This window comes from Larimichthys crocea, chromosome I (assembly GCF_000972845.2).
Source record: "Larimichthys crocea isolate SSNF chromosome I, L_crocea_2.0, whole genome shotgun sequence".
NCBI classification, from domain to species: Eukaryota; Metazoa; Chordata; class Actinopteri; family Sciaenidae; genus Larimichthys; species Larimichthys crocea.
This window is the reverse complement of record NC_040011.1, coordinates 43587335-43600256: the sequence shown is the minus strand read 5'-3', so window position 1 is coordinate 43600256 and position 12922 is coordinate 43587335. Positions and strand designations below refer to the sequence as shown.

The 12922-nt window shown below is 41.8% G+C and overlaps 1 protein-coding gene across 1 annotated transcript; it reads right to left on the bottom strand.

The window, feature by feature from the left end:
- Positions 1–2971: 2971 nt before the first annotated feature.
- sting1 (stimulator of interferon response cGAMP interactor 1) lies at positions 2972–10193 on the bottom strand. The gene is made up of 7 exons (XM_010732873.3): positions 10047–10193; positions 9497–9723; positions 8498–8690; positions 8079–8187; positions 7750–7991; positions 5518–5704; positions 2972–3794 (listed from the first exon to the last, which is right to left on the bottom strand). Exons 2-7 carry the CDS (start codon positions 9721–9723, stop codon positions 3514–3516), a joined length of 1239 nt encoding a protein of 412 aa, XP_010731175.3. The 5' UTR covers positions 10047–10193; the 3' UTR covers positions 2972–3513.
- Between the last annotated feature and the right edge of the window lie 2729 nt (positions 10194–12922).

The window sequence follows — 12922 nt, the reverse complement described above, 5'->3', positions numbered from 1 at the left end:
TGTAAAGCTTTGTCATAAATAACTCTTCTGGTGTTTGACTCATACTAAGCTCATTTATTACTAATTCAGATGAGCTCAGGTCACTGATGTTGTCACACACAGCTCATGAACTGCATGATATGTCAGCTGATGCCTGCTAATCCCTGAGATGAATGTTTTCAGTGGAGAACAGGTCGGACCTGCTTCTGGTAGTCAGCCGTCACTGTAGGAAGATCTTCAGCCGAGCCGAGACTGACTGTTGTCTTTTTTTTTTTATTATCCAACAAAGAAGGAACTTGTTCAAAACACACAAACTCATGTCAGTATCCTGATGATGTAAAACTGCCTGAAGAGGACAGACCTGTGCTGCTTGCTACAGCAAAAACCTTGCACAGTTCACGTTGTAGTCTGCTATTTGTTAATGGATCAGAAACGATTATTTTATGGTATTTAAAGTTAAGTAATGTCTCCAAATCAGGGCACAAAATTTGGCTCCTGGAGTTGCATCAGTCACCAGCGTTTACTAGATACGAGACAACACATCATCTGACCAAGAGAAAGTTAAGCTATGATGGGAAATGGAAAGTAAAACGAAAAAAACTTAGTATGCTCCAGAAATTGTTTTTCCTTTCCTTGACAAATGAATGAAAATATGTCAGAATGACGTGTTTGGGACTGATTGACTGACACATCATGTTGACATATAACGTCTGTATTTTGCTCTGTAACTCGACATCGTCATTGTATCGTGCATGAGATGGTTTGGTGGTTTTCTCTTTAAGAGAAGTCTGATATTTATCAGTTTCTTCTTTATCTTTAACTCCTTAACTGGAAAGTTACCAAATGACTCAGAATTGCTTCATCACTCAGTCTTCTATCTTGTTCAGACTGTGTCTTTAAATTTATTGCACCATTAATAAAATACAGCACCTCACTAAAACCAACACACTCGGACCCTTTTTGGACATTTTAGAAACTCGATCTGAAAACTCTCAACCTCTACTTGTTTTGCATTTTTATTATTTTAGGCCTTTTTTTGCACAACTCTATTTATTTACATGGTAGTTATCTTAAATATATCTGTCAGATCTATCTTCCCTTAAGTTTAGTTGAGTAATTATCGTGTCGTCATTCTCTTTGGCACTTTGTCTTACATTGTTCTCAATGCACACACACAGATCGAAGACAAAGACAACAAGCTCGACAAAGTAAACACAAACATAAAATTTCTATATACATAATGTAAATATAAAAACAAGATTTGTACGTGTGTATTAGCCAATGTTTAAAAGAGGAAGAGCAGAAAACTAAAAAGAAATAACCAGAGAGTACACGATCAAGGCGGCCATCAGAGTATAAATAAAGGTTGAATAATTGTATGAATGAATGAATTACAATGCAGAGCAGGTATAATGTTTACTATGGTTGCTATCTTCTGTTTGCAAAGTACAACTGAGTTTGATGGTTCTGGCATTAGTTTAGCAGCTTTTTAAAACAATGTGCTAGTCCATCTAGTACATGCTGAGACATTTTCCTTGATAAAGTAACATTTTGACACACTTAGATATCATTATATGATTTATATGTGTACCATATTTCATGGTTTTTCCATCCAGTGGTCGTTGAGACGTTTTAAAGCTACATGTGTTAACCTCATTGTGGTGCAGGGGTAAAGTCTGGGGATCCCAGAGTCGGTTGGATTGATCCTCTGTGAATCATGAATGTGTGTGCCAACCACCCCCAGAGACACAACACTAAAGTGACTAAAACGCCACATAAAAAGTACCTCGATGCACTGTTGAGTATTGTTTCATGAATCAGTCTGAACTGAAACTAATTCGTCCTCTTCACAGCTGCTTGAAAGTAAAAGCATGTGATTATCCACATGTGGTCTGGAGCAAGGCGGGTTAACTGTTAACTTATTGAATTCCCTTATATTGCAACACCTTTTAGACCTGTGACCACTTAACCTCTACAAAGTCTGCTTGTGACCCTTCGAAACAGGTCACGGTCTGTGTTGGATGTGAGTAATCAGCAGTCTCTAAAGAGTCCTCCTCCTCAGATTAAAGGTACAAGTGTCCAATATATCTGAAGAGAGAGCAAAGAGCCAACTTAGAGAGCTTCATATTGACTTATCTTAACCTTAGCAGCCGAGCGCATTGCTCCTTTGTCTGATTTTCATTTAACTTCTTCTTCCACGCGCTACATTTGTAGTGTGTTTAAAACCTGTGTTAATAATTCAGCATGGTTTAGATGATCAGATCTCTGCTGTCCTTCCCGTCACCCCCTGCCCTGTCGAGAAGACGCACAGGCTTTGTAAACGTTATCTGATGCAACCTCACCGAACAATTTCAGCTGCAGCCCTGCAGGTCATGAGCCGTGTGAGAGCATGTGAGGTGTAAATAGACAGGCGTGGCGTTAGGTGTCTTGTGACATCTTGTTTTTTTTTGTTTTTCTTAAAGCACTCTGTCCTGCCAATAATCTACCTGTTCAGGGGGCGATCGGTAGCGTAGTGGGTTAAGCGGCCGCCCCGTGTGTGGAGGCTATAGTCCTCGCTGCAGCTGGCCCTGGTTCGAATCCCGCATCGGACGGCTAATTTACTGCGTGTCACTCCCCCTCTCTCTGCCCCCTGTTTCCTGTCTATTTTCAGCTGTACTATCAATAAAGGCGTAAAAGGCCAAAAAAATAATCTACCTGTTGACGTATGGCTTTATTTCAACCATACCCGAATCTACCTGTTGACGTATGGCTTTATTTCAACCATACCCGTTGGGGTTAAACTAAGCAACAACAGGGCTAAAAGTCTAATCATTTAACTACATGTTACTGTAACTGGAGGTTAGCAGGAGGTCATGTCCTGTTTGGTAAATAACGCTTTAGGCTGCAACACTTCCTTCTGCACTAAATAAAGCTGTTGTCTGTTGTGGTGTTTACACCGCACACATGTATGCATCAGTTTACACCCAGAGCGATGTATAAAGACAAGTCAGTGCATCTACATATGTGCTTTATTTCAAGTGTAGATTTAAGACACAGACAGGAGTGATACAAAAAAAGGAGAGGCGTACAAAGACAGCAACCATCAACAGTCTCGATCCATGTCGTCCTGCAGTGGAAATAGAGCGACTACCACAGAATTATTTCTACAAAGTCTTAGAGAAATGTCAGTTTTCCTATATGAGGCATTTCCTTTACAGTACATATTCATATTTTTTTACCTTTATTGGACAGAAAATCTGCAGAGAGACAGGAAAGTGGATAAAGAGAGGGGACAACATGCAGGAAAGGGTCTTGGTCCCAGGCCACTTTGGTAAAGATTCAGCCTTTTATACATGGAGCTCACACGCTGTCAGGTGAGCCAACAGAGCACCTGTATTTATCTGTGTTTTCACAATTACAACTGTAGCGAGTCTCTATTGTCTCTGTTATTTGTAGAAAACCTCAAATTAAAGATTTTATCTTAACCAACCTGTCAGCTTTGATGTGTAAACATACGGCGTGACAGAGTGTGTGTGTGTGTGTGTGTGTGTGTGTTTACATGAATCCCTGATAATTGTCGGTGTTCTCCACCGGTTGCCTCAGAGGTTGAGGTTTGTCCAGGCTGAACATGAGCGTGGGCTCCCTGCTCATCGGATCAGAGCAGCACCACACGTTATTGGCTGCAGCACATCTGGGCGAGTCGGTTGAAGCGTTCGCTGACGGGTGAACCACCTCCTGGTGAGGAGGCGGGGAGAGGCAGAACTCCTCTTTCTCCTGCTGCTGGAGGTGTCTGAGGATGGCTTTGGACAGAAAGTGAGGGTCGTCCTCATGCTCGTCTAGAAGAAGAAGAAGAAGAGAAACATCATGATGTATGGTTTGTTTCAGCATCCTTGTTGATTGTTTAAGGCGGACGTGGAATATAATATTCATAACTATGATTTCATGCATGTATAATCACCTGAAAATAAGAATCTTTTTTGTTTTTGTTACTTAACAATGAGCCTTTTATATCTACAGTTGGAGCGGGTCATCTTCCATGGAGGAACATCGTGTTTCTACAGTATCCTGGAGCAAACAAACTAAATGCTGACTCTGAACAGGCCTTTTCAAGTGTTCTTCTTTACACCAGGGACGTGAGGGTGATGGGAGGAGATTGCAATGCAGCGATTACACCACTAGACCTTTAAGTCAGTGATAACACTGAGGAACAATTTTTTTTAAAAATGAGATTTTTATGCTGATTAAAACTAAAATTCATGCTGTTTCCAAAATTGCTGACCCTCCAGATAAGCAAAGTTCCACATGATCAGCTGTAGTAAGACTTGCCAGCTGATTACGATTGGACTCATCTTCAGCTACGTGGAAACATGTTTGTGCAGTCACAATAGAGACAGTGTGGTGAGAGGTGTGTGCAGCTCCCAATAGGTCAGTACTGTCAATATCTGCACACAGAAAGCCAGCATAGTAGAATAAAGAGGATCTGTGCTTTTCTCTTCACCTTGTAACCATGGGCATACCGTTGTAAGTTCTGTTTGGTTTGATGCTTTTATGTTTTTGTAGTTTTCAAAGCTTGTAACTATTCCATCTTAGCGTTTTATTTCCATAGGTATATATTTCCTTTGTTCCAGATCATGTCTGCTCCTGCTACTTCTCGTCGTAAATGCCTAAACAACCCTGACTCCCTTTGCTATATTTGTGCTAGTTTCACCATTCCAAGTCAGAGGAAAGCAAACATCAGTGCATTTGTCAAACAAGCATATTTTGCATATTTTAAAGTAAAACTCTGTGATCAAGACAAAGCTATGGGCCCCTCACAAAGTGTGCAAGCAGTGTGTCGGAAGAGTTTACAGATGTGGACCAAAGGAACACGTGAAAAGTTGGCATTTGGTATCCTCATGGTTTGACAAGAGCAAAAAGATCATTTGTTTAGTGAAAACATCAGGATTCAAGAAGAAAAATAAAATCTACCGTCAGCTATAAGACCAGTGCCTCATTCAGCTGACTACCTCCTCTAGAAGATCTGAGTGATGTTTGAAGAACGCAGTAACAGCAATGATGCAGATTTTGAAATTCATGAGGATTCAACAAACAATATCTGTTAAGTACAGTATTTTTCATATTTTTTAAGAAAACAGGGATCCTGTAGTTCAAAAACTTGATGTGATTTGGATTCACTCAAAAATTAAAAACAGCTGTCAGACCTAACTCAACAAAAATTGTGTTCCCCAGTGTAATCTAATAACTAAAAATCACAGTATTTATGTCAGGAAATCGGGTTTCTTACTGTCAATACAAAGATAAAAAGTTCACATGAGGCCTGAGATAATTAGACCAAAGCTAGAAAAGTTCCCAGCACTGATCTCTGACCTCCATGCTTCACTTCGGTTACACACTGTGCTGTATAAACCCACAGAGTATCAAGAAATCACTTAAACACAAACATCCTGCTTGTCAATCCTCAAGTGGATACACTAAAAGCTGAAATCTCCCTGAAAGCAGTCTGTCTCATGCGGCGAGGTCTGTCTTCAGTTTGTTCACACACTTGGCTCGTCTCCCTACCGTTGAGTAAGATGAGTTTGTAGCGGTTGCGACACTCCAGCGAGTTCTCCAGAATGTCCTGCAGGGTTGTGTAGAAGAGCAGAACCTGCTGTCGGCGCTCAGGCTCCCCGAAACCGGCCCTGCTCTCCTGGGACATGTTGTAAAGTGTCAGCAGAGGCGTAGCGTACTCCACCGCACAGTTATAGCCCTGTTTAGTACACACACAAACATGCACACACACATTAATAAAACAGACACCCAGACAGATAACATTACAGGGACAAATAATCCTTTAAAAGGTTGTGGAAGTTTGTCTGATTACCATGTTTTACAGGTAGATGGGGCTGTTACTGTGCTTTACTAAATGAGATCTTCCCTGCTGAATTCTCAGGTTTAACCAGGAGGTGATGCTCATGCTGTGCTGCACGAGGAAAACAGCATGCTGGAGATGATGTACTGTACTCTGACAGTACATTAAGAGTACAGACAAGACAACTACAGGATTATAGGGGGTAATGTTTAGAGTAAAAAGATATTCTGATGAATATCTAATGAGGTCCAATCACTCGTATCAGCTTGAACATCCAGACTTTAATGATCCTACGCTTGTCACAGCAGCTCGTCTGCACGAGGTGGATCAGAAATATATAGAAGAAAGTCATGAAGTCATGCTGGTGTTAAAGCGTCCAACAGCTGTGGTAGAGCTCCTTCTTACATGGTGGGAGTAGCAGTCTGCTGCTGAAGGAGCTGTTTAAGGCCTCCACAGGAGGTGCAGGAGGTGAGAGGAGTTGTTCATGATGGATGTCAGCTTTGTTAACATCCTCCTCTCCCCCACTTCCTCTGTTGAGTCTAAGGGGGCAGTCCAGGACCTGAGCTGGACCAGTTTGTTGAGTCTTTTTCTGTTTTTCCCCGTCCTCTGCAGACGACTGCAGATGTCACCACAGTGTCGAAGTGGAAAGTGGAAAATACTGTGTACACTATGACAACTTTCTGGACTGTTTCCATCTCTCGTCGTTTGACTCGGAAGTTTATTACAAAACCGTGATGGGACAAACTTGACGTTATAATGGAAAACACTTGAGAAAAAAAAGTCCCCTTTTTCCGAGCGAGTTAAAATGAAGTGGTCCTGAGACCGATTTTGAGTAACACTGCCGTGTTGTCCAACCAGTTCAGTTTGTTGCAATCCCTGGTTGTTCACAGTGTGGTCTGAGGTGTCGTAGTATCATTCATCACTATTTGCTGCTATTTTATAAACTTATTATTTTTATACGGGGGGTAGTAAGTGGACGTAAGATGAATGGTTCAAAAACTATAAAGAAGAGAAGTGTGGCTTCAGGATCCTGCATGAACTGTCTGTATCTGAATAGCCTACTGTTTGTTAATGTCTGTTATACTGGTGATTATTACTTATATATACTTATATATGATAAAAATTGGTTCAGGCCTTAAAGTAAATTATAAGATCGTCACATCTTTTATTGTAAAATTTTAACTGTTAGCAGATATATCAGATTCTAAGTATAAAGTAAATATTCCTCGTCACCTGTAAAATAAACTGTAAAAACATCACCCTGCTATTCACTTTGATATAACCGGAGGTTATTTCTGGTTTCACATGAAGCTCTGCTTTCATCACTTTCCCCCCCACTTGACTAAACTACAGAGGATGATTTTGAGTACAACCATTGTTAGATTTGCTACATCAAACATACTGAATGTAGAGCACATTGACGGGTATCTTGAAATATTCAAACATGACATACAGAAACAACCTCCTCGAGTCTGTCACTTTACTTCCACTCTTTCTTCCTCTGTCGCGTTTTAGCTGTGCGGTCTTTACAAATCTGATCAAAGGAGAAAATGTCAACGCACCGAGTCTTTCAACTCACACTGGCAATAAGAAGACTGACTGCTGAGTTGAATCACAGCACAAGTAGCTCGGTGGCATTCAAACCACAGGTTTCTCTGTTTACCTTATTTAATGTTTGCTGTGCACCAGAGAGGCATTTCTGCTCAGAAAAATGATGGGTAACTTCATCAGTTTGCAGTCTGATTTAAGGTCTGTGCCTTCAAATAATAAAGGTATGAGACAGAGCTGAGTTTCCTTGCCTTTTGCCCAGTGCACGCTGGGATATTTTCAGCCACCTTTCACTATAAAAAGTACAGCGAATGGATGGATGGATGGATGGATGGATCGATGGATGGATGGCACACAGATATCATCTAAATGACACTTTTATTCTCCATCCCTACCTTCCCATCCTCGTCCTGTACTCTGTAGACGCTGTGCTTGTAGACCCGCCCCCGGACTCCTGCCCTGTCTATCTCATTGTTGGGGAGGTTGTCATAGAAATGGATGCTGTCGTCCTCGTCCTCCAGCTTGTGAGAAATGTTGGCGTTGAGCGGTATGAGGATGAGGAGCTTCCTGTTGCCCCGACCCCAGAAGGTGCTGGACTGATGGGTGGCACGAAACGCTGTGATGGAGTCCTCCAAACCTGAACGGACACATACGGATGACATGATTAACAACAACAGACTGACAAAGATTCATATTTTATGGCTTATGCTTTGGTTTTACTGACGGGGCAGCACTAGTCGCAGGTATCCCAGGTAGAAGGACCAGGCCAGGCCGTGGGCCACGTTCATCTTCCTCCCCTCACAGATGTCCGACACCTCCACCTCTGACGGACCCTGCACACCGACCACAGAAACAGTCAGAAGGATGTCAGAAGACCTCACCCAGGCAAACGAAAAGGACATCCCTGCACCCAAACTGCCTTTTACTATGTAGGACAAACATATTTTTAGATATAACTCGACAGCTACACCCAAGCTTGGGCTGAATTTGGGTGCCACAGTGAGCTTCATCTGTCACGTAGCCCTGTACTTACCATGGATAATGGCAGAGTTGTATTAGGAGATGTCTGCATGCTAATTTGAAGGGCTGTACTAGCGTTACATTTAAACAAAGCATGTCAAATACATGAAGTGTGAACCTCACCAGAACTCCCAGGCTTTTGAACAGGGGGTAAAGAACCGAGGACAAGAAGAGGAGTTTCCAGCACTGGCCTTCGTGTCGAAGAGGATGTCCGACCAGGTAGAGTAGGAGACCGGCCAGCCCTGCAGCCAGCAGCGTCTTTCCCCCCAAACCACACGCTGGCAGCATGTGGTTCAGCAGCCCTCGGCCTCTATGCCTGGTAGAAACAAAGAAGGAAAGTGGCTACTGTTGTCCCGTACTGTGTCACAGTTTAATCATCAATGAAACATTTAATAAACTCATGAATTATTACTGTAAACATACTGTTCCCAGAGGCACATAAGCATGGCTAAAATATCTTAAAACAGGACAGAGAGGGAGCAGGAGAGCTAAAGGATTGGCCAAATATCTTTAATATTATCAAATTAAAATGAAAACCATCACTTCAAATCATAAAATGGGTTTTGGTCTTTCTCCAGGCGTCTTGTGTTACTTTACTTCCTGTCTTTTTCATTGTTGGACTTCTGTTCACATGATTTATCCGAACTCCTGAGACACCTTTTGTTATTTTGCGTTTACCTGGTAAGTGATCTACGCGTCTGCATTAACACCGCCTGCTTAAACATGTTTATATAGAAAAGATCTGTCGGCAAAGTGTGTGTCGTACTGATCTAAAACTATGAAACTGTCAATAAGAAAAGCACTGTTGGACACTGCCGCCTTGTGTTTGAACAGCAAACGTGCCCTCTAGGGTGTTAACCATAACTCTGACTAAGCCTTCCAACATACAGATCATTCATCACGTGTGTTTTTGTGAAGCAAATGGTTAAATAATTAATAGTTCCTTGTGGCGGTGGCTGGTGTGCTTTTATTTTTACCCTCCGGCCTCTAACAATGAGCTGAAAGACACCAAAACGCTCTGTAGAGCGGAGCTAATTTGAAGTCGGTTTAACTCAGACCGGGCTGCAAACATTAAGGTTGAACATTTTGTCCAGATTATCCTCAAACACGGCCTTCTCTCACCTCGTGTTTGAATGGTTCAGCATCTCTTCTGCTAGCAGGCAGAGCCCGTGCAGCAGAGGTCCAAGCGTCAGGATGAGTATCACCATTGCAACCCAGCCAAATAACCTTTGGGGAGACAAAAACACGACACTTCCTATTGTTACGGCAGCCAGCGCTGCAGCACACACCTTAGGCAAAGCCCCTCGAGGGCGAGGGATGAGAGCATCCTGATCCTGGAGGCACAGCATCTGTCAGGAAAGAATCATACAGGTTTTGGTTTATAATTACACACAATTACACTCACAGCTGGACAAGCTTCAGGGCTGGATTCTCTTCTTTTCTTAAACAAAATAATAGCAGGCAGAAATCCTTCCCCCCGAGGGCAAACTTCTCCCATGTGTGATGGAGCAACACATATTTGGAATAAGACAGTTTAACATGAAGAAAAAAGGTTTTCACACACACACACACAAACACACACACAAACACACTGACTGTCAGCTGGTCCAACTCCATCAAAAGAGAGTTTAACCGTAGACAAGAGAGAGAGGGGAAACATGTAGGGACTCACCTTGGCGTGATTGCTGTGGTACAGAGTGATCTCCTTTGTCTTTCCCTCTCCCTTCCCGTCTTTTGCCGCTCTTCTCCTTCTTTCTCTCCACCCCTTCAGTCACTTCACACACTTTCAGTTTCAGTTTGCGCTTTTTACGGTTACACAAGCTGCTGTGTTCAAGATTTACCAGAAAAGGAGGCACAGAGAGGATATGCAAACTAAGAGGGAGTGGAAGAGAGAGAAAGGGAGAAAGAGTTCATGAGAAGAACTATAAATGCTTTTGTAACGACTATTTTATGATTATGTGGAATTGTACATGTTGCAACGATCGGTTTGTTGAATCATTTGTATGATGCAACCTACAAATAAGTTAAACATTAAAGTAAAACCAACATAAAGTATCTGAGAAAAGTGTTTATGTGACCGTCTCTGTAACTCTGATCAAACATAGATGACCGGTTGTGATTGTGGTCGACACTGCGTAACAAGTTGACCCAAAACTTCCCATGAAGTGGGTTCAAGTTGACATGAAACACTAGATGTAGTCAGCATAATTTACAAGATGTATTCCCACTCTATAGATCTTTATAGGTGCAACACCTCCTCCAATGATGCAATGGTGCAACTTCTGTTCTTTTTGGATGCAGCAATGAATTTTACAGAGTCAAAAACCAGCAAGCGGTTCTTTGTCGCTGGCTAGTGCACTGAAGCAGGAGAACCCTCCAGATGATAACAAGCTGAAGTCTGACACTAACGACTGCAAGACCAAAGCATAAGATATACATTATTACGTTAATAATGACTTAACATTATGCTTTTACACACGTTACACACCTTGTTTTGTTTTTTAGAAAGATCTAGTGCATTAAATTAGAATTTACATACCTGTAAAGTTGATATATTTTTTGGTACCTATTGTTGTGGAAAAATTGCTGAAGTCAAAGCTCAATGGTGAGGTCAGGAGGGAAGAAAGTGTTCAGCAGCCTCTGATGTCTTATGTTGTATTATTTATTGACACTTGGCCAAGGAGAATTAGAGACACTCTCAAAGTTCATCAGAAGTGCCTGAGTCGGTCTCACATTCTGCCAAACTCGTGCTGGTGGATCGACTTTAAACCCAAAGATAACACCACAAATACTACACGCCCAGAATTAGTCAAAGAGAATGTTTTTACTCATGGAGGTGTTATTGTCAGCATATTCTAGTCTGGAGACACAGATTAGAACGTCAACAACAAGCTATCTATTATGTCTATGAAGGCAGCAACAGGTCTCTTCGACCCTGGACACCACAGTGTTGAGATAGACTGGCACCTACTGTTCTCAATCAAAGCCAAACAACTAATACTGCCGAGGACCTCAAGGCCCACACGTGACCTTGTGTAACCTAAGGATAGAAAATTCCATAACACCTATAGTCAAGAATGTTACACTGTATATCTGGCTCATGTTTAATCCATCAGTGAGTTTTGTGAGTGACTTTCTCTTCATAGCATAAGAGACAGATTATAATAATCTTTCTTTACATAGATTATAGTAATCTAGTTATAATAATTACACCTACACGTCCCACAGAGTGAAGTAAGACTCAAAACACAACCACCACAAGAAGAATGATCCTCTTTTCACTGACTTTGTTTAAACTTTAAACTTTCTTGTGAAACACTAGCTTTACCACCTCAGGCTCCAAACGGAAAATCACTCCTGCTCCGATGTTGACAGGTCGCGACTAGAAACCAATTAATTCTGACATCATTGACAACATTGGGTAACTTTTCCACCAGGAAATAACAGATTTCAAATTATTTTGAGTGTTATTATTTAGAGGTTTTCAGGCCCAGGGTGTGGGCAAACGATGACGGGAAATAGAGCCGGTGTTGTGCTAGAACCGGAGCAGGCAACGTAACCATGGCTCAGCAGCCTCTATGGACATAATGACAGAGGCGAAGCAACCAGAGGTGACTTGATTGATGGAGGAAGCTTAGAAGAGTAAAGGAGAGACTGAGCGAGTAAGAAGCCGTTGGACAAGAGCGAATGTGGGACTGACTTTTAGATGTTTGTTACAGCCGCTGCCGCCGTTGCCGGTTTCCGGTTGGCTCCAACTGGAGGAGGTGGGTTATCTCGTGTTGTCTGAGGAGGTTTGTTTTGTATTTGACTACTGGGACTGGGCAGGGTTTAGGTTAGTTTATCATACTGGTTACCCGTAGAATATTTTTTGTTAGATCCACTAGTTCAGGGGTGCTGTTTATTGATGTTTTTCTGTTATCGATAGGTTAGACAGTGAGGTTTCTGTTTCCCGTTTTGGTTTTCAGGGTAGACGATATAGGCTCTGTTCTCTTTTTGTTATACTTGTTTGTTCTTTTAAACAGCACTCGCTCGCCCTCTGTTCCCTTTTGCCTCACCTCCTTTTGTTAAGAATTTATTTGAACTTTCGTTTAATAAATACCTTTGTTTACTACCCACAATACCTTGGTTTTACGTTACTGCCTCATACCCCTATATCTGGTCGTAACAATGTTGGTGAGATAAAAGTCTGGAAGACAGACGCCGAGCTGGGCTTCTTGCTGTTGGACTAGTCAGTAATAATAGCTGCTGTGTCTTGTGTTGTTGCACTTGCTTGATGTTTCAATCGTAAATATTGCAATCGTAACAAATACATGTTAGAAAGTTAAGAACCACTGACTTGTTGGAAAAATAAGTTTTGATCTAGAACACGTCCCCTCTGTCATACAGTAACAGCTTCTACTTTCAGGATGAACAAAGGACACCTTTTCCTATTCATTTGAATTCAAGTGTTCCTCTGTAAACTGGGACCTGTATAACAGGTCCAGTCAGTTCATCTGCATGTGGTTTGTGTGTGTCTCAGTGGTATAATAAATGCTCAGTATCCATACC